Source organism: Mandrillus leucophaeus, unplaced genomic scaffold (assembly GCF_000951045.1).
Source record: "Mandrillus leucophaeus isolate KB7577 unplaced genomic scaffold, Mleu.le_1.0 Scaffold299, whole genome shotgun sequence".
Classification (NCBI taxonomy): Eukaryota; Metazoa; Chordata; class Mammalia; order Primates; family Cercopithecidae; genus Mandrillus; species Mandrillus leucophaeus.
Window position 1 is genome coordinate 1183785 of NW_012103131.1, and position 27727 is coordinate 1211511.

The following is a 27727-nucleotide window of genomic DNA, read 5'->3' on the forward strand; positions in this document are numbered from 1 at the left end:
ACATTCTAATCCCAGTTCATCCGAAACACCCAGTGCAATACGCTGAGCTCACAGGAGCACAGGACGTGACGGGAAGTGAAACGTGGAGGCAGTCATTTGCCACAAGTACATCATTAAGGAGCTGAAAGGAAAACAGGACTCATCTGACAGACCCAGGTACACGCTCAGGTGGGTGGCTCCTGGCATGTGTCCTGGGTCTTTTTTAGTGAAATGGCAAGTTCTTCAACTAAATAAAATGCCACTTCATACCTTTTCAGGAGCCCATCGACAGGCTGAATTATACTAGCAGGTGACTCGAGCCTCACAGCAAAGTTTGTGTTTGGAGATCTCCCTCGGGGTTCCCACAGTCCCTGACAAGCCCAAGCGAGCCACCTCCTCCACGTGCCCTGCCTGTCCTCTCCCCTCTCCCTGCTACCAGGCAGCGCATCCTTGAGAGTGGAAATGGCCTCTGCTTCCTGCCTCGGCTCTGTGTTAAAGCTGTAGGCACCTGTAGAGCCCATGTTTTCCTCTTCCGTGCTCAACATGCATGCCGTTTATCCTCCTGGATTGAACACCGAACAGGTCAGAACATTGGTTCAACTGAATGGGCTGGAGAGAAGTGAGCGACCAGGAGAGCACGTGGCTTACTGGCCTGAGAAGCGGGGCATGTCAGGTCTCAACTACCAAAAGTGCTCAGAGGGGATTAGTTAAGGCCAAGAGCCTGCCCCTACCAACAACTGTTGTGGGGCGCTGGCCATTGGAGGCCCCTGGAAGCAGACCTCTCAGTGGGAGCACCTGACTCAATGGCACTTGGAGGTTAAACACTTCAGGGAAGGGGCAGCCCAGGTTCTCACCAAGGGAGGTCCTTAGTAAGCTGAGCAGTGAAAGAAACCCACAATTAATGGTTATCAGCATAACTGGCTCAACTTCATGTTTCTAATAAGAAGCCTTTGTGATTCCCCTTGTCCCCGAAAAAGCCAGAAGAAGCTCTCCCTGTCCCCTCCCCAGTCCACCCTCTGTGCTGTTGCTGGCCTTCTTATACACATCATGGTGCTTACTCCCTAAACCTGCCGTTATCGCAGGGCCACATGGCGATGAAATCCAAAGTCCTTGGGTGGCTGGAGCCTCTGGGGTCCCAGTTCCTGCCCTCCCCTATTGTATCTCACACCCCTTTGTTCCAGCCATTCTGAGTGCCTTGCAGTGGTGTCTCAGGACACACACATCTCACACCTCTGGGTTTTGCATATACTGTTCCCACTGCTGTTCCCAACTCCTGTGCCAGGTCTACTTCCTTTCACCCTTTCTAAAGTCAGGCCTTGCAAGATTCCATTTAAATGCCTAGAGTTCGATTTTTGGTTTTGTTTTGTTTTTTGAGACAGAGTCTCACTCCATCGCCCAGGCTGGAGTACAGTGGCGTGATCTCAGCTCACTGCAACCTCTGCCTCCCGGGTTCAAGCAATTCTCCTGCCTTAGCCTCCTGAGTAGCTGGGATTACAGGTGCGCACCACCACGCTTGGCTAATTTTTGTACTTTTTTTTTCTTTTTTTTTTAGTAGAGACGGGGTTTCACCATATTGGCCAGGCTGGTCTCGAACTCCTGACCTCGTGATCCGCCCGCCTCGGCCTCCCAAAGTGCCGAGGATTACAGGCATGAGTCACCACGCCAGTCCTAGAATTTGTTTTTAATAATGAAAGCTATTCTCACTAATTTTCAAGAAACTTGTTCTGTCCTTGTGTCCCTGTCAGGTAAGCCCTCTAATTTTTGAAGAGAAATAGACAAGCAGGTGGAGACAGTGTTCCTGTGAGCCTGAGAGTTCACCCCATTCAGATGAGGGCTCAGTGCTTAGAGCAAAACCCAGCGCAGATCCTGTGGGCCCCTTCCACATCACTGCGCTCCACTGGTCCCAGCCGGCCTCTCTCCAGCCACACAAGGCTTCCTTTTGTTTCTTGACTCTTGACTCTGAGCCTTTGCAATTACTGTTCCCTCCAACTTGAATGCTATTCTTTGCTCTTCTAAAGGCCAGCCTGTGTATGTCCCCGTAGGCAGGGACCCTTCCTTAGCTTTCCCATCTATCTGTAAATATCACTTGATTTATTTTTTTTTCATGGCACTGATCACAGTGCATAGTAAACTTTTAAATCTTCATTTTGGAATTATCTCTAGGTTTCCTTCACTAGAATGTGTACTTTTAGAGGCCATACTTGTTTTACTCACTGCAGTATTTCCAGTCTGGTGCACAGTAGGAGCTCAATAAGAAAGGTCAAAAGAATGAATACAACGATCAGGACTGTGTGTGGGTTCACAGAGTCAGAATGAGGGGCGTTGGCCCTGTCATCTGAAAGCTTCTACTGTGGAGACACAGATCTGCCTGATGCCCTCATTGGCCTGGCAGGGCACGCTGTCCTCAGTTCTTGGCTATTTTCCCAATGTCTTCCTTGAGGCTCTCATTTTCTCTGCTTCTGTCTCTAGCCACTGGAAAAGTCTGGAATCACATTATGAAAAGCAGGAGATGCAGTGTTGGGCTGCTGTCCCCATGAGTGCTCAGGTCTGTCTTCAGGGTGAACCTTCTAGGGAGCTGCAGTGGAAGTCAACACGTAATGGGCATCCCAGGCATTCATGCGTGCCAAGCCTGTCCCACAGACTCTGGCCAAGCAATGGATGAAAGAAGTATGCAGACACAAGTATTTTGCCTGAGCATGTGGATAGGGAACTGCACGACTTAGCACCACTGACAAGAGTGCAGCCCCCATAAGCCAGAAATGTTTGTATTTATTTAGTACAGATTTAATGACAAAGGCTTGGAGCAAACACAATTTGTGGGTAATTAACATTGTCGACCGCCCTAAGTAGAGAGCAGTCCTGCACAAAATGATCAAAGGTTGGTTTCTAGAGACATAAGTAAACAAATTCATCTAGATAAATTCCTTTACATTCCCTTGTTGTCTACTCTGCCCTTCCGAAGTGTTTGCAAAACCTCCTGACCTTCTAAGAAGGTTTGTGTCTTTCCTTATAATTTCTCCCACCACCCTGACCAATCTCCTATACACGGGCAGAAGGGGCAACTCAGGTCTAAAGAATGTCCACACGAGCAGGTCAGGTCAGCACCCACCAAGTAAAGGACAGTCGTGTGGAACGGCGAGCCGGGTGTCTGTCCAACGCACTGATATGCATCTAACTCAAAGCATTCCTACCAGCTTCCCTCCCTGTGGAATTCCATTTAATACCTCTGTTTACTTTATGCAAAATCCGTCCCAAAATAAAACTTGTCAGATCACATAAACCTCAGACAGAAATCAAGGCAAATTCAGAGCTTTTCTTGAGAACCGAAAGATTCTGAAACAGAATAAAGAGCCGTGTGTAAAGTATGGAGTTTATCTGTCATGATAATACACTGGGAAATTATTTATAGAGGGGAAAATCAAGGGAGGGAGTTGCATTTCCCATTAGCTCATCAAAACTGTCTCCTTGATTGCAGGGGCTTGAAACTCAGCACCCATTAGGCAAAGTATTCTGTCTTAGCTTATGGGGCCCCAGGGTCTTTTTATCTCCCACTCAGTTCAAAACTCTTATGTTTTCTCACATTGCATACAAAGCACTAAATAGTCAAGGAATGTTCTAGGCTCTTCTAGAATTGTCATTTCAAAGGAGCTTCATTTGTAATGTTTAAAATACAAATCCTATGCAGAACCACATCACACAGCCTTTCATGCATAATGATCGCCAACACTCTGCGTGGTCTCTGGCACATTACAGCTATGCCATCTACATTTGCTGAATTAAGGAATGGTGAATAAATATATGGAAAAAATGAACACCTATGAGGGGCTACGATGTACAAAATTCCATGGTATTCGGTGTGAAGCCTCGTGGTTCATGGCTATAAGATCAGTGACAAACGGTATGAATGTTCAGAAAATATTAAGTGAAGAAATCAGTAACTAGGTGGGAAAAATGCAATTTATGGCATTATACAGCAATCTACAATTTTGTGGCATTTTAGACACAGTTTATCCATTTGCATATTTGGTCTTTTATGCCAGGCCCACTGCTAGGGAGCCTGGTAATGAAGGGTATGTGGGCCAGGTCTGAACTCCAGCCTCACCTCATCCTAATGTCCCAAAGTCTGCTTCCTGGCAGGTGGAATGGGATCTTTTGTTGACATGACAGGATCATGGAAACAGTTTGCAGAGAAGGATCCTCTCCTCCCTGATCAAGAAAAATAGCATGGAAATAAAGGAAGGAGCACCAGATTTGAAGCCTCTAGCGCTTGGCTCAAATCATAGTTCTGCCTCTCACTGGGTAATCCTGGAACATCATGGACTGTTCATCCACCCATTCATCAACAAGTATTTATTGAGCATCCACTGCTCAGAAGTGGCCAGGCAGGGGGCTCATAATACACTGAGGAACAAACCAACCAAACAGTCAAGGGCTCCTGACCTCGTGGGGGCAAAGAGGCAGAAACAAATAACGAGCAGAGTACACACGAGCCTATTATGTGATGTGTTAGAAGGGAGATGTGTCATGGAGAAGGGACAAAGTCGGGGCAGGTAAGAGGGACCAACAGGGCAGCAGGGAGGTGTGCCATGCTCACAGGGGTCAGGGTTGGCTGCAGTGAGATGGTGCCATCTGAGCAAAGACCTGAAAGGCAGGAGGCAGGAACCCAGGGACCCCCCCAGGGAAGAAGGTTCAGGTGGACAGAGGCGCCGCAGTGATGACCCCCTGTGTGGCTGTCAGTCCACGAGGAGCAGTGGGAAGTCAGATCATGGCCCTGTTTGCCTAGGACAGGGGTGGGGAGTGGGACACAGCATTTTCAGTTTTAAGTGGGGCATCCCAGGTCATGACAGCCCTGTGGCACAAAAGAAAAACCTGGACTTGTTAAGCACCTTTGTCTTCATATCACTTTCTGACCAGCAAAGAACAGGGCAGAGTCCTCTGGGACCCTGAGGGGCACCTGTAGGGCATCTTCCAGCCCACCTGGGGGTCAGAGACCTGAAGCCAAACTCTTCTAACCCCTTAACCATCAGTGGGTCAGTGCCCTCCTTGAGCTGCTGTTTTTCACCTGAATGTGGGAAAGAATGGCCTGTCTCCCTCAGAGGGATAAAGTGAAAACAACTGAGAGAAAGCATGTGTGAGCGTTCTTTGAGAACAGATCGTGTGGGGAACAGCTCCTTATTCCTGCTGTTGCTGAGTGATCCAGGGGCAGCCTTCTGCTGTCCTGACGTGGTGTGGCCACTTCATAAGTGCATTTTAAAATGGGAGATTGTTTTGGCATTTTAGGAACTGGAAACTGAATTTGGTTTATAAAACCCTGGGTCTTACAATTTCTTTTTTTCCATAGCAAACAGAGTTGGAATAAGATGTCAGCACTGCCTTTCAGAGATCATTCTCTGACCCTCAGATTATCCAAGTTCCTAGAATTTTCTACCCTGCATTCAAAAGGGAATCACACGTGCTAACCCTGACTAGTTAACACCCTCAGATACGCATCCCTTCCAGTGAGTGGGAGCTGGGTCTCCCCGATACATCTCATCGAATGACAGCATCAAGAAAGATACAATTTATGTGAGGAATGATGCAGTTAAATGACAGAGTTAATACAAGAAAGCTATTAACAGAGTGGCATATGGGAGATGCCCACGTTTATTATTACTGTTATTCTTACCCTACCCTTCACATTACAGACACCTGAGTCTCCCTAAGGCATCACGCTCAGTGATTTCCTGTGCTTTAATGGAAAAGTTGCATCCTCTCTGGAGGGGCATGTAAGGCCAGTCCCAACCCACCCCTCCAGCTGTCATCTTGCTGCTGGTCCCTTCAAACTCTCCACTCCTCCATAAGTCACCCAGTTTATGGCTTCTCCCTCTCCCGAGCAGCCTGGCTCCCTCCCTCCCTCCCCGGCCCCTCTGGGCTTAAGGACACAGGCTACATTCCACCTGGTGTGAGAGCTAAGATGCCTGCAGATGCAACAACTCCATAGAGACAGAGCTGCTTCCTCAACTCCTTAGAAACTTCCACTGCACCTGGAGGTCAGCTGGCTGCTGCATGACCATCCTGTGCAAGGGACAGAGAGCAACCAGGAAGCACAGGTTGAAAACCTCCCTTTCAAGGGTCTCTTGAAAAGTGGGAAATGTAGAGGAAGGAGACTGTAATTCGGCTCTGAGTAAGACGTTTCCAGCAGTCATTTCATGATTGTAACCCAAGTAAAACACCTAAAAAAAATGGGTATTTCTTACCAAGAGACAGTTGGTACACATTTGCAGTTACCTGTTCGGATGTCATGGTTAACGCCTTCTACGGAGATAATGGCATTTGGGATTCCTTTTCCATGTGAATCTCTCACCAAGCCTTTAATGCCACGATGAACCTGCTCAGCGAACATGAGACACAGGGTGAGGCCACCGACCAGCTCTGGACACAACCGGCACAATGGAGGGGGCTGTCAACCCGCCATCGGCCGGTTCCCACCAAGAACTCACACAGCACCACGTCTTGCTCAGGGGCATGGAACCGAAAAGCAGGTTCATTGCTCACTGCATTGTCGGGTTCAATTAACAAGGGCGAGGTCTTGGTGTAAGAAAAGTGGACTTATTTCTGAAGTTAGCATTAGGGAACCATCCTGCTTTAAAATGTGCCACTTCTCCTTTGGAGCAAAAAGCTGATACTTTTATGAGGGAAGGAGCTAGTGAGCAAGGGCAGGTGTCTTATCTAGACCCTGCTAGCCTGGTGTCTTATCTACCAGACAGTTGAGTTGGCACCTTCCTGGGCAGAAATAAGTTGTAAAAGTGGCCAGCCCCTGGAGGTGGGCGTTCTGCCTTGGAGCACAGATGAGCTTGCCCTGCAGGGAATGTCTGCTGAGGGGGAAGTGACAGGTTATTTTGCATTTCAAAAAAGGCTAAGTGGGAAGCAGGGGAAAGGAGAAAGGAGAAAAGAAGAGAAAAACACCAATTAAATTATCTCTTAGAAAAACAGGAGTCCTCAGGTTATAGGCTTGCCTGGCTCTGTATGGATTTGGAATGTAAACTTCTGCATTTCTTTTGGGTTCTTGCACCAGAAAGTCTTCCATTAAAATGCCCAGAGGCTTAAAAAGTATTAGGATCCGAGACGGTTCACAGAAACACATTTGCTAAAAACTGAAATTTAATTTTTATAGGCATATTTATTTTGACTTTTTGGGACTTGCTGACTTAAAAGTCAGAGGGAAAACAAACAATTCAAAGAAACCTTCCTACAGACGACAACTCCAGGCATAGACCCTTCCAAAGACTTAACTGTGTCATGCGATACACTTGAACCTTATGCCTCAGTTTCCCCACTTGTAGAACGATGTGCCAATCCAAGGTGACATTCCATAATTACCAATGACTTTATGCATATTATGAGGACTAGGCATTTTATCCACAGGAGGCCTTTTGGCTAAATGGCATCATTACTTAAGACTGATTAGGTTGTTACAGTCAAGTCCTTCTCTTTACAGGGATGCAAAGGAAAAAGAGCCTTCTCTTACAAAATTCCAGGCTGGGAACAGGAATTCCTTGGGTGAGGTTCCCCTTAGAAGGAAAAATGGACTCACACCCTTCTGTGCCAGGGAAGCTCACTGGGGGCTGAGTCTCCCAAGACCATCATGGGACAGAGTCAGATGCTAAATCCTGGTGCCAACCTCTGCCCCCTGTGCAGAAGTGCAGCCAAAAGTGCCAGCCAAAGCCATTGGCTGAACGTGCCCTCTGACTGCTGAGCACAATCCATGGAGGGGGAACCTTGTGTCCAGCCTCAGGGTCTTACTTCCAAATGGATGGAGGTTAAGGTGGAGTCAGAATTAACACTTAGAAAAAGCAGGAGCCCTGAGGCTTGACACTTGTTTCTGTTTAATCCATTGCTTTCCAGTTAGTCTGTTCCTTAGTGGGGCCTGGATACTGTTTGGTTAGTTGCAGAACTAGAACTGGTGAATTTACTAATGCTGCAAGATGGATGTGTCCTTGACAGCCTACGGCAGGGAGGTGTCCAAGGTTCTCAGAAGAGGCAGCAGCAGCCCCTCCCCAGCTGGGTAGCAGAGCCCAGCGGTACTTGTTAAAGCTGCTCCCAGGTCATTCACTCCTGCCACCTGCAACAGTGACTCTGAAGGCCTGGGAGGGTGTTAGGGACTCAATTGTGTCCCCACCCCACCCCAGCCCCCAAATTCATATGTTGAAGTCCCAACCCCAGTATCTCAGAATGTGACTATTTAGAGATGGAGCCTTCAAAGAGGTAATTAAGTGAAAATGAGGCTGTTAAGGTGGCGTCCTCCTAAGAAGAGGAAATTTGGACTCATACACAGAGGCACATGCACAGAAGGATAACCACCATGTGAAGAGGTGGCAAGATGGCAGCCGAGGAGACAAGGCTCCAAGGACACCGACCCTGTGGGCAGCTTCGTCTCGGACTTCTGGCCTCCAGAGCTGCAAGTCTGCCTTGTAAGCCACCTGGTCTGTGGTGTTTTGTGATGGCAGCCAGAGCAGACTGAGACAAGGGGCCTGGGCACGTTGGCTCAAACACGTAGCACCTGTTCCCTACAGAGCAGCATCAGAGAGCCCAGGAACCAGTCCCAATTGCTCCAGGCCAGTGGGCACAATGACCATTGGTTTAGAGCTCTCTTCCCTGGGGCCTGCTCAAGTGTCAACACAGAGTTGCTCCTCAAAGCACTAAGACGGCACAGTATGATGGCCAAGGTCTGAAGCTCTAATTCCATCCCATACTTTCAGCCACCTGGCAGCCTCATCCCCCAGCTAGTCCCCCTCATCCCAGCCACATGCCCTCAATATACCTGCTCCATGAACACGATCAGAGATTCCCGGTTATTCTCCCACTCTTCGGGCAGTTGACTCTCATGTGGGTATTTATCACAGCCGACGTAGATGGACAGTTCGAAGCAGTTTGTATGAAGGTAGCTGAAATCGTTCAGACCTGCCAAGCCAATGGGACAACAGTGTAACTGAACAATACTCAAAATGGCACTGGGGAATGGGACACAGGGGGAAGCAGAAATGTTTAAGAACATTCGGAAGGCCTTGTTTAAACAGGGAGGTATCAAGTATCTACTACAGACAAAAATTTGCATTAGAGCAAATGTGTGTGAGTTAGAGATTCTGGAGAGAAGATGCAGCCAGAATGGTGTGTGGTGAGGACGGACACATGGAAGTGTGGCTTTGACAAAAAAGCCAAAAGAACTGAAATAATGCTATTTAGATAAAATACTTTATTAAAGTAAAAAAGTTTAACGCTCCATTTTTGGAGTAAAGCTATCATTCATGAACACTACAGGTTTTAAGTGTTTGATTAAGTTTCTCTCTACAGTTATGCTGTCACAGCTATAGCTCTATGACAGTCTTCTATCTTGATTCCAAAAATTGCGATCCTTGCCACTGTTTGCCGAGTGCCTCCTATAAGCCAGGATCTGTCCTAAGCACTCTGCAGCCATTAGGTGACTTAATTTTCATCCCAAACCCAGCAGAGGTAGGCAACACAGCACAATTTTACAAACAGGAAAATTGAGGTTGAGAAGGGAAAGAATCGTACCCAGGACCACGTAGGTGTCTGGAAAGGGTCAGAGTCAGGGTTTGGGCCCAGGTCTGCATGCCCTTGCCTACGGCTCCGAATAGAGCATCACTGCTTGGGGACTTGTAGGCAAACCCACTCCCCCAGTACACCTGAAAGCAGACAAGCCTTCTGCCTCCTGGCATGACGACAGCAGGACAGGAAGCCCCAGCCTGATGTGTAGTGGGTGTCTGGACTCATTATCTAGGGCTGCTGTTACAGTGTAAATTACCACCAAATGGTTGGCTTAAAGCAACAGAAATTTATTCTCTCACAGTCTCAGAGGCCAGAAGTCTGAAACCAAGGTGTCTGTGGTCCCTCCAAAGCCTCTGGGAGGGGGAGCCTCCTCTAGGGGAGGAGCCTTCCTTGCCTCTTGCAGCTTCTGGGGGCCCCTGGCATTCTTTGTCTTGAGGCTGCATCACTAAGCTCTCTGCCTCTGTCTTCATATGGGCTTCTCCTCTTCTTCTGTCTTGCTTCCAGGTAACACAGGGTGACCCCATCTGGAGACCCTGAATATAATGATACCTGCCAAGACTCGTTTTCCAAATAAGCTAACATTCCCAGGTGTGGGGTTTTAGAAAGCAGACATTATCTTCTGGGGAGGCCACCACTCCACCCACTATACTAGCCAACATTTGTGAAATAAATAGATGAGTGTTTGATGGCTTGAAGTACCAGTGGCTTCCTTCCCAACATTTTTGTTTTTGAACAGGATGATGATTAGCAAGCTGTGCTCTGTGCGACTCACCCAGTAGAAGGCCCTTCTGACCACCCTCCCTGGGCTCTAGGGTCAGGGTCACAGAAAGCAGGAGTGCTGTGTGCCTTGGACAAATTTTCTTCATTCTCACTCAGTGCACCAGAAGGAACCCTCTCCTGCAATGCTCAGTATCAAAACCATGGCTTTGGGGTGTCAAGAGCAACTCTATCAATCTGCTGCCTGGTCACTGAAGTCAGAGGCAAAATGGCGTTAAGTATACAGCCACTCTACCCAATGCCAGGTTCGAACCATTCACATGTCATCAGCAATGGGCCTCTGATTAAGCCTGTGATGAAACACTGAGCGTGTTTGCAGTGAGAGCAGTGGAATAAAAAGGGTGGGACAGAGCCAAGTCAATGGAAAATCCTTCACATGGGCCCCCGTCTCATTGAAGCAGACTGGTCAAAATTCCTTCGGTCAAACCCGCAGTGTGGAATTACAGACAGTGCAAGAAGGCCAGGGGACAACAGGCCACCAGTGAGCACAGGTTTCAGCTTTCCGGGAGGGCTGAACACCTGTCTGCAGAGAAAACGATTGTCACTTCCACCCTTTTAGTCCTTGTTAGCACCGAAATAAATGCGATATTTAAACGTTCTGGAGTGAGCCTGCCATTTTGCAATATGTGTCTTCAGAGCACAGGAAGTTTTAGAAGAACTGGCAAAATGAGAAACCAGAGGGAAGTGGAGAAGCCTGGGCCTTGCTGTCCTGCTGCCGCCCGCCAGCCTTCCAGAGTGTATCACCTTGCTGAGAACACATGGCCAGAGACAGGCTTCGAAAGCAAAATGCTACTTCCTGTCTGAAGTGTGTGAACAAGGGGCCACGATGTGCCCCAGATAGTTCTTCATAAGCCTTCAGTCCTAGCTGGGGTGGTGAGATATTCCTTTGCGTTCTCTCCCTAACTGGCATCCTTCTCTTGTCACCAGCTTCAGCAGGGAAGGCACAGCCACATTCCTTACAGCTCTGTGCATCTGATGCAACCACAACGCCTTCTTTCACTGTAGAGGAGAAGGTGCAGGGTTGCAGGAACAGAGAGGCTCAAAGGAGTCTGGAGTGAAAGCACACATACTCCAAACAATGTACATTTCAAAGTGTATTGACCCTTGCTCTTGACTGGGCCACTCCCCATTAACTAGTGCCTGGCAGGGCACAGCTAATGAGTAAGAAAAAAAATGGAACAAAAAGGTGGAGAGGAGAGGGAGGGGGAGGAAAGGAAATTACAAGTCACATTTCATTAATCTACAAAGCAATGAATCTGCAGACTTCATCACACTGTCAGGAAGATGAATGATTAAAAAGGCTCAAGCTACCACATGGCTCTGCTGCAAAGTCCCAGAAATAATGGAAAATATAATTGATAGAAAAAAAATCAAACGCTACCTATGTGATTGTGTGGCAGCCAACTTCGCAAAATGTTACGAGTGACCAATACTGGGGAATCCGGGTGTGCCCATGCCCAATTTAGTCACAGCAGCCATAAAAAATAAACAGGTATTTTACTTAAAGCTTTTTGTAGGTGGGTTTTTAGGGCTAAAAACTTGAAAAGCAAGAATGCTTTTTGTGATTAGGAATTTTTCTTGATAGATAGAGATTTGCATTTTTTTTTTTATTTCATACAAGGTAAAACCATGATGGATTTAGATAAAATGCCTCCACTTGGTCTGTAGAAGGCAAAACGTCAAGCTTTCTGCACATGTTTTAAAATGCCCAGGGAAACAAGTATTTCTACTTTGTTTTTCTTTTCCCAAAGGTGGGAACATACTTGAAAAGTAGGTGAAGGCTGAGTTTCTAACAAAGTCAAACGATATTAACGCTTATCAGTACAGTGAAACCGACAATAAGGATGTGCTTATATGAGGTTCCACAGCAGCGTGTCACTGCAGAGGGGAGTCCGCAGGGGACGGGAACTTATTGCGACTATTTCTGTGAGCCACACGTCAAGCACATCCACATCTTCCACCTGCGTAATCCTCACAGCTTCCTGGAGGGAGCTGGTATTACTACCACCGTCCTCCTCCTCCTCTTCATCATGACCATTTTTACAAATGAAAAAGTGCAAGGGTTCAGAGAGGTTAAGTAACTGGCCCTGCATCACACAGCAACTAAGTAACAGAGTGGGATTTGAACCCCCAGTCTGACGTGAAAATATTTTGCAAATTCATCATTGGCTTGAGCAACCCTCACAAAGCGAAGGAAGGAAGCAAGAAGCGTTATGCCCGGGGTCCTGCAGTCCATGCAGAGGGACTTTGGAAATGGGACATCCTCATCCCTCCTGGTTTAGGGAACAGCCCTGAGACAGGAAACCAAGTGCTTGTCCTGACGTGTGGACCGCGGGGCCCTCTGGCTGCTGTGAGGGAATTTCTGAAGTCTCTCCTGGGAGCCTCTACAGTGCTGAGTGGATGCCAGGAGCAATACTTTGTATTCCCCATGCAGCACACAGTCAGTGTTGACCGCAGGCTGTGGGTATGAGTGTGACGGGACGGCCCGCTGGCCGCTGGAGGACAGCAGGTATGAATGGAACCGTCCTCACCACAGGTTCAGTCTGCAGCTCACAGTCCCTTCACAGCTGAGCTTGGGATGGATGCCTGGCCCCCTCTGTGGGTTTACAGCACAGGACATCACCCAAGAACAGAAGAGCTCGTACAGATAAGAAAAGAAAAACTCAGGCTCCAGCGCCAGCACCAGCATGCTCTCCACCCCTTCACTAGGTTGGGTTTTTTTTGTCTTTGTTTTTGTTTTGTCCACTATTGCCATTAACTCCAATTTTATCCATCTCTGGCCCTGTCAAATCTGAATAGCTTGGAGGCTAAGCACAGGCCACGGAGTCAGAGACCCCAGCCCTGTGCCTTTCTTACTCGAGCAGATCCCTTTGGGTCTCCAGCCCCTGTTATCTCCTTTGTGCACTGGAAAGTGAGACTGGGGCCAGGATGGAAGGAGAGCCTGAGTGCTGTGCTTAGGAAAGTGCTGGCAGGTCCTAAGTGCTCCACCGTGGCAGCCACCACTTAGTGACAACGGGACAGTAGTGATACCGGGAGGGCCGGGGGAGACCCCTGCAGCGTCCTCCTGTGCCTGCAGCCCACTCTCCCCCAGAGGGAGGCTTACTTCCAGCAACAGTGTGCCAGGAGGCCCCATTGACAGTGCCCTCCTCCTTCTGGAACTCCTCCGTGTGGCACACCCTCCTCCGGGCGTCCGTCATGAGGCGGTGCGTGGAGGCATAGGAGTAGGCCAGCCAGCGGAACACGTGGTCGTCGGGGGTCGGGGTGTGTTCCTGCGTCTTCCAGGGGGACCGCACCAGATCGTAGGGGTAGGCCACCACCAGCTCGCCGCCCTGCAGGTTGCCGCCCAGCACAAAAGGGATTTTTTCCATCCAGGCTATGACTGCTCTGGTCTCGGCGGCCACCTGTGAACATCCCAAATGGACAAGTAAAATGAGCAGGAAGCCGCTTTCTCTCCCCAGCTGTCAAACAGGGACGCAGTCAAAAAAGCAGTGCTTTTATGGAATAATCTTAGTAAAGTTTCGAATTTCAAAATCAATTCTGGGAAAATGTGAAAGAGACTTAGAAAGACTCATAAACCAATCAAATGAATGGGCTTTGTTTGGATCTTGATTTAAACAACCTTGGGGAGGGGGGAATAACAGGGGAAATGTGAGCACTGACCAGATACTTGACAATATTAAGGAATATTTTATTTTGATATAATAATGGTAACGCCTTATGGTTGTAAAAAGAGTGCCTTTATTTTTCAGAGATAGCTACTGAAATCTTTACAAAAGAAAGACTATGATGCCTGGGTTTAGTTTCAGTAACCTGGGGGAGGAGGAGAAAGTGAGTGAAGATGTGGACGGGACAGGAATCGGTAAGTGTCAGAGCTGAGATGGGTCCATGGCGATCCTGGGCAGCTTCCTCCCTAATTCCGTATGCCTGACATCGTTTAACAATAACATTTAAGAAAAAAAGAAAACCATGTTAAAAGCTAAAATTTGAAAGCTTGATATGGTCAAACATTGATCAGTGAAACAAGTATTTATCATAAATTGCTAACCTCTGTGAAGATAATCTCAGTAAGATCAAATTGACAATGATAACAGACATTGGAAATCATTTCACCATGGTGTATAGAAAACTGAGTAAGGGATGAGATGGACTTGGGATTCATTAAGTTTTGTTGTTTTTGTTTAAACACCTCAGGGGCCCTGGATTGGACCAATGAGAGAGCTTAGTTCATTACACAGTATCACTGTTGATCTGTGCTTGGTCCCCTTCTTATTTATTTATTTATTTATTTATTTATTTATTTATTTATTTGAGAGAGAGTCTTGCTCTGTTGCCAGGCTGGAGTGCAGTGGCGCGATCTTGGCTCACTGCAACCTCCGCCTCCCGGGTTCAAGTGATTCCCCTGCCTCAGCCTCCTGACTAGCTGGGACTACAGGCACACACTACCATGCCTGGCTAATATTTTGTATTTCAGTAGAGATGGGTTTTCACCATGTTGGCCAGGATGGTCTCAATCTCCTGACCTCATGATCCGCCCGCCTCAGCCTCCCAAAGTGCTGGGATTCCCTTCTGTTATTTATTTCAACATGGAAAACACCTGTGAACCCACCATCCAACCGCAGACCTCACTAACAATTTCTGCTCTGTGTGCCTACACCATCCTACCTATCCACCCTCCTGCCTCCCACTCAGAGGCACCCACTGTATCCTAAGTGATGTGATTCTCATTCTCTCTCTTTTGTTTTATCCCATATGTGTATACCTGAAAATATACTGTTTGGTTTTACTTGCTTTTGATCTAAAAATAAAAATAGGTAGGGGTGGAGGGGCGCAACGATACTGCTGGTTGCCTTCTGCAATTTCTTTTTCCTCCCACTCAATTTTGTGTTTCCCATATTCATCCTGTTGTTGAATAAAGCTATTTTCAGGCTTTTTTTCACTTCAATATGGTGATTCCATTTAATGTATTAATACCTATTCTTAAATGATGGGCGTTGGTAATTTTCAATCTTTTGCTATAATGAAGAGTGTTGCTTTGAACTTTCTTTTACTGTCTTCTGGTACATATGTGTTGGAATTTATCTTGCACATATCACCAGAAGTGAAATTGCAGAGGCATAGGATATAAAAATATTCTACTTTACAAGGTAATCAAATTATTTTCCAATATCATTACGCCAGTGTATACTCATCCACAATGTATACTCATCCACAGTATATACTCATCCACAATGTATACTCATCCACAGTGTATACTCACCCACTATGTACAAGAAATCTGTCCCGTATTCCCTCCCACACTGGGGGGATTTTTACTTTTGCCAAACAATGGACATATGTTCTCTCATCTGCATTTCCTTAGTACTAGTGAGGTAGAACATCTTGTCATTTTTATTAACTCTGTTTCCTCCTTTCTTACCTTTTGTCCATTTTTCTACTGAATTGTTCATATTTTTATTATTTGTTATTCTTCAGCTTTTAAATTTTCAACATTCTCACTTATATAATTTATAAATAACTCCTCCCAATTTTTAGCTTGTCACAGTTTTTCAAATCTTTTGAGGAACACGCTTTCCTACCTCCATGTAGTCGAATTTACTAATCTTTTATGATTAATACCATTTGTATCTCACCTAAAATAGCCTTCCTCACACTAAAAGCTATATTCAAAATTTGACAAGATATTATTGTGAATAATTGTTAAATTTGATCAAACACACCTTTCTATAGACAAATCACTTCATATTATTTCTTTATTTTCTATCATTTCATTCATTTTTGCCCTTGCTTTTTATTTATGAATTTTTTTTTTTTTTTTTTTTTTTTTTTTTTTTTTTTTTTTTTTTTTGAGACAGGGTCTCACTCTGTTGCCCAGGGTGGAGTGCAGTGGCATAATCTCAGCTCACTGCAACCTCCACCTCCCAGGTTCAAGCGATCCTCCTACCTCAGCCTCCCAAGTAGTTGGGACCACAGTTGTGCACCACCACGCCTGGCTAATTTTTGTGTTTTTAGTAGAGACAGGGTTTCACCATGTCGGCCAGGCTAGTCTTGACCTCTTGACCTCAAGTGATCTGCCTGCCTCAGCCTCTCAATGCCCTTGTTTTTAGATTAATCCCTCTTTCTTTGGGTTTCTTCTGTTACTTATTTATTTATTTGCTAACTTCTTAAGTTAGTTAACTTTCAGCCTTCCTTTGCAATATAATAACTTAAAGTTATAAATTTTCCTAAAGCACTATACTTTGCTATAATCCACAAATTTTCATATGTAATCTTTTCATTATTATTCAGTTCTAATTATTTATTAGTTGTCAGTATTTTTTTCTTTGACTTATTCTTTAGAAGTTTTTTATTTTCTAAATACATGAAGAAGTTTTCATTAATCTTATTACAGTCTTCTAGTTTAACTGTATGGTGGTGAGACCAAGGTCTGTCTGATACCTATTCTCTGAAATTTGTTGAGATTTCCCTTATAAACCCAGTTTATCATCAATTTTTTTAAATGTTACAGGATTACTGAGAAGAATATTCTCTAATAATTGGTTATAGAATTTTTTTTTATTTTTTGAGATGGAGTCTCGCTCTGTCACCCAGGCTGGAGTGCGGTGGCGCCATCTGGGCTCACGGCAAACTCCGCCTCCTGGGTTCACGCCATTCTCCTGCCTCAGCCTCCCAAGTACTGGGACTATAGGGGCCCACCACCACGTCCGGCTAATTTTTTGTATTTTTAGTACAAACGGGGTTTCACCATGTTAGCCAGGATGGTCTCGATCTCCTGACCTCATGATCCGCTGGCTTCGGCCTCTGAAAGTGCTGGGATTACCGGCGTGAGCCACCGCGCCCGGCCGTCATTGGTTATAGAATTCTTACAGGTCCCTTATGTCAAGCCTGTTATCCTTGTTACTCAAATCTTTATCTTTGCTGATTTCTTATCTATCTAGTGTATCCACAATTGAGAAAACTATTGGTGATGATAGAATTGTGTAATTCTCCTTGTAGTTCTAGACAACAAGGTCAAATAACTAAATTCTAGTCTAAAAGCAAAGACTGAACATCCAGAGACTCTGCACAATTGTGCTAAAAGGATTGCTTAGCTCTTATAGCCTAGTGGCTAAGAAAGCCGGCAACCAAATTCCAATTTTGGTCTAAGTGTTCCCAAAGTATAACATGGCTTGAATTGTCAACTTTGCCCAGTGTCATTAGGATGTTAGATGGAAAAACAAACAAATGAGCAAAAAACAACTAAAACAGGGTATGTGGGAAACATAAGAGCAGATTTAGAAGACACAAGACTCAGGGGCCTCCCTAGTCTCCTGCCCACATCAGCACCCTTGGGCATCCTAACTGAACCAAGTGGCATTGCTGCTGTCTGTCTTCATCACCCCACTGCTCACTTCCTGAGGGCCTGGATGACCCTGGACTGTCAGTCACTAAAGGAGCCCACCCTGCTGCTCCTCCTCCAGTAAGTAGCACCCACATGTGCTGTGCTGGGGGCTGGAACGCCAAGGGAGAGCTGCTGTCCTCTCTCCAGATCCCTTTAATCCCCAGTAGGAGAAGTCCAACCTTTTTTTGTTGTTGTTTGTTCGTTTTGAGCTTGCAATTTGCTTGTCTAAAATATAGCATTTCCCAACCTTCCTTGCAATGGCTGATACCATGTGCAACTGAATTCTGGCCAGTGAGAGTTAAGCAGAAGCATTATGTAGAACCACTTATAGGAAATTGAAATATCTGAGAGAAGAACTTTTTCTTTTCCCCAAGCCCTTTCTCTCCTGTTCCTTCAGAGACATGACAGCTGGAGCACCAGCTGCCACCCTGGATTATGACCTTGAAGATGAGTGCCACATGCTGACATGGCAGAGACAGAGACAGAGATGAATCTTGGGATCCTCATGATTACCAGGCTTCTACTTGGCTGGTCCTTGGCTGGCTTCCAGGGTACTTTCACGTGAAGAAAGAAAGAAACTTTTACCTTGTTAAGGCACTATTTTGATTTTTCTGTGGCTGCGGCTGAACCCAACACTAACTTATATATCAATAAAGGTAGAACTCTTGAAGAATGTTTACAATCGAAGAATCAGAGTACGGAGCTCAACTATGATGCCCAGGAAAGACAACAAGAGGTACGGGAGAATTATTTCTTCTACAACATACTCTTTGTAAAACAAGACCTAAGAAATCTGGGGAAATATTTCTCATCTAATTTCATTTTTGTTTCCAAAGAAACACCACATGTAGTAAACCCAAGGGGATGTACTAAAATAAAACTAAGATATATTTAGCAATCAGTAAGGGCTAAGGATAATTTCTTAGTAATATAACCAACAGTGAGAAAGATATTAAAGGTAGTAACAAACATGTGCAATTCAGGGGAGATTGTTTTGGTTTTGAACCTCCACGTGCTTGTTAAGACATATAATTAAATGATTTCTCCTCTATGAAGAATCTCCTCAAATATCCACCTAAAAGGTAGTTATTATCTAGCACACTTATCTGCTTTTGGAGAAAACATGAAAGAAAAAAAATGGTTTTGTCTCTTTCTTAAATGTCCTATCCTCAGCAAATACCAATGGAGGTTAAGCCTGGCCTTTTGCTGCTTTATAGATGAGGGGTATTTTGACTCACCGTGGCATTTTCCGACAGAAACCACTCAGGGATTGCAATATAGTGATTGGGAACTTTCCTAGGGCCGTTCTGTTGATCCTCTGCCTCCCAGAGCAGCGTGTTTAAATCAGGAAAGTTGTTGTTGATGTCAATTCCATCGTGGGTCCAGCGTCCCAGGGACCAGCCTCCCAGCTCCGAGCCCTGGAGACAAGTGAGAGTGTGAGGAAGGCACAGGCTGCATTCAACGCGGACCCTCTACCATACAAGATGCATCTGTCTCCACTTCCCCTTGGGGAGGGTCTCTAAGCCTCTGGATGCCCTTTGACCCAAAGATGGCATCTAAAGGAGAATATTGAAAAACTTCCTATTAATATCTGGTGAGTGGTAGATAGTTCAGTCAAATTACTCCAAAGAGGGAATTCAGAGAACCACCCCTGCCACATGGAAGTGCTTAAAAAGCATTAGGTTCCTTCTTCCACCCCACCTTCCTCTCTTCCATACTGGCCAGGTGAACCTCTGAGTAGCAATGAACTCATCATTGCAGTATCACTGGCCACCATAGTAATGCATTCTCCCTGCCTGACCATGATTCTGGCTCACTATTTAGTAATGCAAATTCCTAACTGACTATATCTGCACCAATAAATGCGACCACATTTCTATACTGTAAAGCTTGTATTTGATAGGTACCATTGTTTAAATATAATTTTCGATTTTATTCCCAGGTATTGTGATATATCACTGTCAATACACAACACAACATAATACTAACTATACTCTATGTTCTCTTTATACATAATTCTGTACATGTGCATATTCTATACAAACCTATAACCTAAATATGTTCTATATCATAATTGGAACATAAAATATAAAGAATATATCAGAATAATAAAACAACTTCCTCAGAAGACTGATGAGAAGATTAAAGGCAATAATCAAGGCTAACACATGCCATGATTAAGTGCTTAGCCAACATAAAGTGGTACTACTGGATTCCATTATCGTTATGTATATAGCAATACTGCTGTTCATCTTCACTTCCTCCAGTTTGTCGGCACGTCCACCTCTCAAGGCCACCATCATTCTCAGTGCCTGCTTTGCACCTTTCATAAACCTTGTGGGCTTCCCTGCCTCAGCAGAGACACTCCAAAATAAAACTCGTGTGACCAGGCACGGTGGCTTAGACCTGTAATACCAGCAGTTTGGGAGGTCAAGGCTGGCAGATTACCTGAGGTCATGAGTTTGAGACCAGCCTGGCCAACCGCCTCTCTACTCAAAATACAAAAATTAGCTGGGTGTGGTGGCAGGTGCCTGTAATCCCAGCTACTCAGGAGGCTGAGGCAGGAGAATCGCTTGAACCCAGGAGGCAGAGGTTGCAGTGAATGGAGATCGTGACACTACTCCAGCCTGGGCGACAGAGGGAGACTCCGACTCAAACAATAAATAAATAAAGCTCGTAAGGTGGAATTTTGCATAACCCTGGAGCTGGGCATACTCTGGAGCTGGGGCCTCACTGCCCACGTCCTATTGGGTGAGATGGGCCAGGGCTATTACCCCTTCGTAGGCCTTCTCGTAGCCATCGGGGTTGAGGGAGGGGAGGATGTGAATCCGCGTCTCCTCCACCAGGTGGACGATGCGCGCATTCCGGGCCAAGTACTCCTGGCACAGGAACTGCACCAGCAGCAGCAGCAGCTCCCGGCCTAGCACCTCATTGCCGTGGGCCCCCGCGATGTAGTGGAACTCGGGCTCACCTTTACTCAAAGACAGAGAGAAGCACAGGTTCATGTTGAAACACTTAGGGCCAAACAGTGCTTGTCATGTTGTGTTAGGGGGAAAGTCTTGAATGAGATAAGCTTACCATTTTAGCCCTATTTGTTCTTTCAAACAAACCTCTAAAATGACATCAGGACAACTGTGTTATTCCCAGAGAGTCAGGTATGTAAGAAAATGTATAGAAAAATCTGACATGACACCTGTCACAGGGTAATAATGTCCATTCTTACTTACCAAGAACCGATCAAATAGCATAGTGCTTAGGGCTTAACATTTACAAGTTGAGCACAAGCCATAGCAATCAGTGCCTCTCTTTTGGGAGGCAATTATTTTTCTTAAAATAACTTCCTATTAAGTTTAACAAAGACAAATGAATATAAGCAGAAAATAGTCCATCAGGGCAAATCAGCAGTGACTCAGTGTAAAGTGGGCTTTCTTTAGGTATTTTTTCTTTCAGAGCTCAGCTTTTAAATCTTAGGGTGCTATGGTTTAATGTATGTGCCCCCCTAAAATTCATATGCTGGAACTTAAGATCAAACGTGAGTATTAAGAGGAGGGGCCGGCCAGGCGCAGCGGCTCACACCTATAATCCCAGCACTTTGGGAGAGGGCTCCAGTGCAGGAGTTCAAGACCAGTCTGGGCAACATGGCAAAACCCTAACTCTACAAAAAACAAACAAAAAAAAATTAGCTGGGCATAGTGATGCACACCTACAGTCCCAGCTTCTCAGGAGGCTGAGGTGGGAAGATTGCTTGAGCCCAAAAGGCAGAGGTTGTAATGAGCCAAGATCATGCCACTGTACTCCAGCCTGGGAGACGGAATGAGACCGTCTCAAAAAAAGGAAAAATAAGTAAAAGAGGTGGTCCCTTCAGGAAGTGATGAAAAGATTACTCCTCTTATAAAAGGGTTCCAGAGAACTAGCCAGGCACTTTTGACCTTCTGCTCCTGCCATGTAAGACAAGAAGGGGTCTTAAGAGGAACAGCCCTCACCAGGCACTGAATCTGCCCATGCTTTGACTTTGGACTTCCCAGCCTCCAGAACTGTGAGCAATAAAGTTCTGTTGTTTATAAATTTCCCAACCTCTGATATTTTGTTACAGCAGCCAGAAAGGACTAGGGCCTGGCATTTATCAGTGTTGGGCTCAAGCTGACAACACATTTCCTTCCCTCATTGGCAAAGCTGCTACTTTTGAGGAAATGTGATTTTACCAGAAGATAAAGTTTTTATTATTTGAAATAAACACCTGCCGGGTGCAGTGGCTCACTCCTGTAATCCCAGCACTTTGGGAGGCCAAGGCAGGCGGATCACCTGAGGTCGGGAGTTCAAGACCAGCCTGACCAACATGGAGAAACCCCGTCTCTACTAAAAATACAAAAATTAGCTGGGCATGGTGGCACATGCCTGTAATCCCAGCTACTCAGGAGGCTGAGGCAGGAGAATTGCTTGAACCCAGGAGGCAGAGGGCTCCATGAGCCGAGATTGTGCCATTGCACTCCAGCAGGCAACAAGAGCAAAACTCCATCTAAAACAAAACAAAACAAAAAACCTCCTGAGAGGAACTCCTGAGACTTTGATGAATGTTCAAGGAAATCAGACAAATCTTTGTACTTAGATATCAGCAGATTTCTAAAGAGCTCCCAGATTTACCAAAAAGAGAAACAAAGAAGCCCATCTGACCTATAGAGGTGCAGGCTGGGGAGTGACTGAATGGGAAATGGCTGAAAACAGGAAATATCTAAAAATAGAATTGAATTTTTTTAAAAAGCGGGAGAAGCTCCTCTAATATGAGCCATTAACGATCAGGGAATCCTGAAGGAGGAAGAAGTTCTGTTCTGCCCACCTCAGCCACTTTCTTCTTTGGCTGTTGTGGTTGGTCTCAGAGGTGGACGAGAGAGAATGAAATATGCTCCCTTTGGAGAGAAGATGGGTATTTCCAGTGTAAATAATTCTATAGTCCATATCATAAGATGAGTGGTTCACAGAGCCAACATGTGCAGAATCTGTCTACGTGAGACAGCAGTGGTGTGGACAGCTGATGCCCTGTGGCATGAATCTTCTCATAGGGTAAACAATTTCCTAACTGTTTACATGGGTACCAAAGATGAAGGGGCCAAGCATCCCAGAGGGGCCCTTCTCACCGACTTCGTGCTCCCCAGGGTGATCGGAGATCTCCACAGCATACAGCTTCAGGCCCTGGTGGCTTTTTCCAATGTTGTAAATTCTGGTGATATTGGGACACATTTCATTCACAACTTTCATCAACTGAAAAACAAAGTGAATCCAAAACTCTAAGCATTGATGACTATGCACTAAAAGGACAGAGCTCCCAAGAAGACGGAAACCTCTTGCTTTCCTCCACAGCCTCCCAAGTGCATCCACATTCTGCACACCCCAGCTGCTATCGCCTCTACCCAGAACACTCTCCTTATATCCCTCTGTCCTAGATAATGCCTACTTTCCCTCCAGCACCTGCTCTACCATCACCCGCCTAGGAAGAAACTCCTGGCCATTGCCCCCACCCCGTCCCATACTTTCCGCACCACTTGGTTGTGGCTATCACTTCCTGTTATCCTCCAAATGTTTATGTCCCCCAGAATCCATAGGCTGAAACCTAATCCCCAATGCAGGAAGAGTTGGGCCCTCTAGGAGGTGATTAGTGTCCTTATGAAAGAGGCCCAAAAGAGCTTGTTTGCTCATCTGCCATGTGAGAAAGCAGCACATCGATGGCCCTGTGAACCAGAAAGTGAGCCCTCACCAGACCCTAGATCTGCCAGTACCTTGATCTTGGACATTCCCACCTCTAGAACTCTGAATAGATTTATGTTATTTATAAGCTACTCAGGTTACAGTATTTTAGCATGAATGGACTGAGATACTTGCTGATAGGGTTTGGCTGTGTTCCCACCCAAAACTCATCTTGAATTGTAGTTCCCATAATCCCCACATGTCATGAAAGGGACCAGGTGGGAGGTAATTGAATCATGGGGGTGGTTTCCCTCATGCTGTTCTGATCGTGAGTTCTCACAACATCTGATGGTTTCATAAGGGGCTCCCCCCTTCACTTGGCATTCATTCTCTCTCCTGCTGCCCTGTGAAGAGGTGCCTTCAGCCATTAGTGTAAGTTTCCTGAGACCTTCCCAGTCATGCAGAACTCTGAGTCAATTAAAATTATTTCTTTATAAATTACCCAGTCTCAGGTATTTCTCCATAGCAGCATGAGAATGAAGTAATACACCTTCCTTAGTTGTGACTGTCACCTCCCTGGTTGTGGCTATCACATACTTGGTTGTGATTACCACCTCTCTGGTTACGGTGACATCTTCCCTGATTATAGCTATCACCTCCCTGGTTGTGGTTATCACCTCTCTGGTTGTGATCATCACCTTCTTCATTGTGGTCATCACTTCCCTGGTTGTGGTTATCACCTCTATTGCTATAGCTATCACCACCCTGGTTGTGGTTCTCACATTCACTGTTGTGGTTCTTACCTCCCTGGTTGTGGTCATCACCTCCCTGGTTGCGGTTATCACCTCTCTGGGTGTGGTTATCACCTCTCTGGTTGTGATCAGCACCTGCCTTGTTCTGGTTATCACTCCCCTGGGTGTAGTTATCACCTCCCTGGGTGTGGTTGTTACCTTCCTGATCATGGTTATCACTCCCCTGGGTGAGGTTATCACCTCCTGGGTTGTGGTCATCACCTCCCTGGTCATGGCTATCACTTCCCTTATTGTGCTCATCACCTCCTTTTTTGTGGTCATCACTCCCCTGGTCATGGTTATCACTACCCTGATTGTGGTTATCACCTCTCTGATTATGGTTCTTATCACTCTTATTGTGGTCACCAACTCCCTCATTGTGGTTATCAGCTCCCTGGTCGTGGTTATCACCTTCCTGGTTGTGGTTATCGCCTCCCTGGTTGTGGTTATCACCTCTCTGGTTGTGGTCATCACCTCTCTGGTTGTGGTCATCACCTCCTTCGTTGTGGTTATCACTCCCCTGGGTGTAGTAATTACTCCCCTGGTTGTGGTTATCATCTCTCTGGCTGTGGTTCTTATTGCTCTTGTTGTGGTCATCACCTCCCTCATTGTGGTCCTCATTCCCCTGGGTGTGGTTCTCACCTCCCTGGTTGTGGTTCTCACCTCTCTTGTTTGTGGTCACCACCTCCCTTGTTGTGGTTCTCACCTCCCTGTGATCATCACCTCCCTCGCTGTGGTCATCACTCCCCTGGTTGTGGTTATCATTTCCCTGATTGTGGTTATCATCTCTCTGGTTGTGGTTCATATTGCTCTTATTGTGGTCACCACCTCCCTCATTGTGGTTATCAGCTCCCTGGTTGTGGTTATCACCTTCCTGGTTGTGGCTATCACTTCCCTGGTTGTGGCTATCGCCTCCCTGGTTGTGGTTTTATCTCTCTCATTGTGGTCATCAGGTCCCTCATCATGGTTATCACTCCCCTGGTTGTGGTTATCACTTCCTTTGTTGTGGTTCTCACCTCCCTGGTTGTGGTTCTCACCTCCCTCAGTGGTGGTTATTACTTTTTAACTATGATTTCCTGTTTTCTTATTGCCCACTCACTACACTGCAGATCATTGTGGAGACAGACTCAGCCTTTTATCTTTTATGCCTGACCAAATAAATATATCTTAATATCAACTTTTTCTCATAATTTAATGAGCATCTACATTGTTGGGTTGAGCAAATACACACTGCTTCTTCCCTCCTGGAGCTTGCAGCACACAGCCAATAAGAGGCATGCAATGACCCAGTTCATTGCCACTAAGTAAGGAGAGCACCGGGTCACCATGACAACAGGAATCATAGGGTTAAACGGTAGGAAAAGCAGGCTTCAGCAAGGAAGTGAAATAAATACATGCTGTTTTCTGAATTTTGCCTTTTTAGTCAGCTCATCACACTGATAGCTGAGGTCTGGGAAAATGAGACCAGGGGCCAAAGGAGGTACCAAGGGCTCTGCAAGTCATAGGAGAAAAGGCTACCCTAACGGTCAAAGGCCAGAGACACCCTCTGCCTAGAGGTTGCCTTGCCTCGTGTCACTGAACGAGTACCTGTGAGTTCACTGCAAGTAGCTGTGATTTGCTAGGCTAAATTTGTTTATCAATACCCAAGTGAAAGAAGATCTGATTCAAAGGGCATCTCTTTATTGAGCCAGGCACCAGACCATGCAGTAGGGGCCAGAGGGCTCCAGGGACACTGTCATGACAATGTGTTAAAGACCAGGAAGGAAGCCCAGGTGCTGCAGAAACACACAGGAAGGCCATCCTGGCCAGGGTGGCCGGTGGGCAGGTGCCCATTAGGGAGGCCCGTGGCCTTCTGAAAGCTGAGCTGGAACAGGACAGAGGAAGGGCATAGCCCACAGTGGGGCGGTGTGGACCTGAATGCTTTCTAGCAAGCTGCCAAAAAAATCGGATCAACTGAATTATCCATAAAATGTCCTTGTAAAGTGTAGATAAACAAATCTGTTGCAAATTTTATGGTGGGTTGAAATCTATTAGAACTGGAAAATTGGTATTATGTAAAATTTATGATACGTTGGAGTTATATGACTGTGTGCTTCATATGCTTTTCATAACACAACATTCTGTAATGACTGGGAAGAGTGGTTTAATGAGCATCAAGAAGTGTTTCTAAAGGAGTGGGAAGATTTACTGCTGCTATAGCTTGGCTTTGATGACATGCCTACGAGAGGTGACAGGTGCAGCCTTGACTTGGAATTCAGGGTCTAACTCTCTTACTACTCCAGGGGTTAAAACAGGCTTCCCTTTATGATAACTCACTTTGTGTCACAATATTTAGCTGAGAGAAAGCTGGCTACAAAGACTCTTAACAGAAAGACTCCACAACAGAAACCTATCATAAATGGAGAAGCAACATGCAAAGGACATGTAGCTTCTACAGTCATCACCATGAAGACAGACACTGCAGGGACAGCAGGGGGCCACATATGAATAGCATCATGTTTTAATAAAAGACACAGTAATCACATCACCAATTGTGTTAACAAGAACAGTAAGAATACGCTCCATTTCTCTTCTAAGTCTTATCATCATGACTGGCGGGTAAAGTAGAGAAGGCAGAGAAGATTTTTCCCATTCTACAGACTTGGAGACTAAGGCCCAGAAAGTCATCGAATAATTTACCCTGGGTCACCCAGCTGGGAGCAGGAGAAGCCAGGACTTTGGCATCTCAGGGCTCTTCCCACACCCCTATCTGTCCATGAAGGTGTAGTAGAGAAATGAGAACCAGTACATCCCTGCTGCTTATTTTATTGGCTGCACACTGTGACCATTCTGATGGCCATAGCATACTTGCCATCTCCTTTGAGACCCCATGTACTAGTCCTTGCTGATGCAATCATTCTCAGCCAACAGCACTGACCTTAGCAAATCCCATCTGGCAGGCAATTCACTGTCTTACACTGAGATCAGTGACTAGCTCTATGGACATAAAGCCAGGTGGCTCATCACAAACTAGGCAATGAATGCAAGCATTCAGCCCAGGCTGGCTTCCTTCACTGTTACCCCACCCCCTTCCAATTAGCTGCAGGAGAAATGTGCTGTCAGTACTAGTGATCACGACCTTGACACTGGAAGAAGATGTGCATCATCTTCCCTTGAGATGCACATTTAGCTATGGCATGGGGAGATGCTTGGGCCATGAGTCATCAGCATCACCTCCTTATATTCTACCCACTATCACTGTACTTTCATAGCAGCCACACTTTCCCACCAAAGGCACAGTATTGGTTAACAAAGTGCATGCCACTGTGCCATGGTATCATAAGCATCTTTCCCACATGAGACCATGGGCCTTTGAAAAATCTTCTTCTCAGTGAAGTTTCTCTACAATTCTCTCTGCACAGTGGCCCTCTGCAATGCCAGGAAGCATCTCTCCAGTGGCTACCAGCACCATCAAAGACCTGGGTGGTGGTCCACTCTGCTCTTCTCAGCAAGGCAACCGTGAACATCCCCAGGAATGATGTTTCCCGTTTAAACACAATTAATTCTTGTAAGGGAATACAATTATTCTTGAGAGGGG

The 27727-nt window shown here is 45.9% G+C and overlaps 1 protein-coding gene across 1 annotated transcript in view; it reads right to left on the bottom strand.

Moving 5' to 3' along the window:
* Positions 1–27727, bottom strand: part of CPXM2 (carboxypeptidase X (M14 family), member 2) — a 144693-nt gene that overhangs the window by 2836 nt on the left and 114130 nt on the right. Inside the window, exons 8-13 of the mRNA XM_011986413.1 lie at positions 22813–22936; positions 20455–20651; positions 18919–19098; positions 13406–13703; positions 8780–8919; positions 6247–6346 (exon numbers count right to left, since the gene is read on the bottom strand). Of these exons, the coding sequence (XP_011841803.1) occupies positions 6247–6346; positions 8780–8919; positions 13406–13703; positions 18919–19098; positions 20455–20651; positions 22813–22936 (1039 nt within the window). The remainder of the gene's footprint in view (positions 1–6246; positions 6347–8779; positions 8920–13405; positions 13704–18918; positions 19099–20454; positions 20652–22812; positions 22937–27727) is intronic.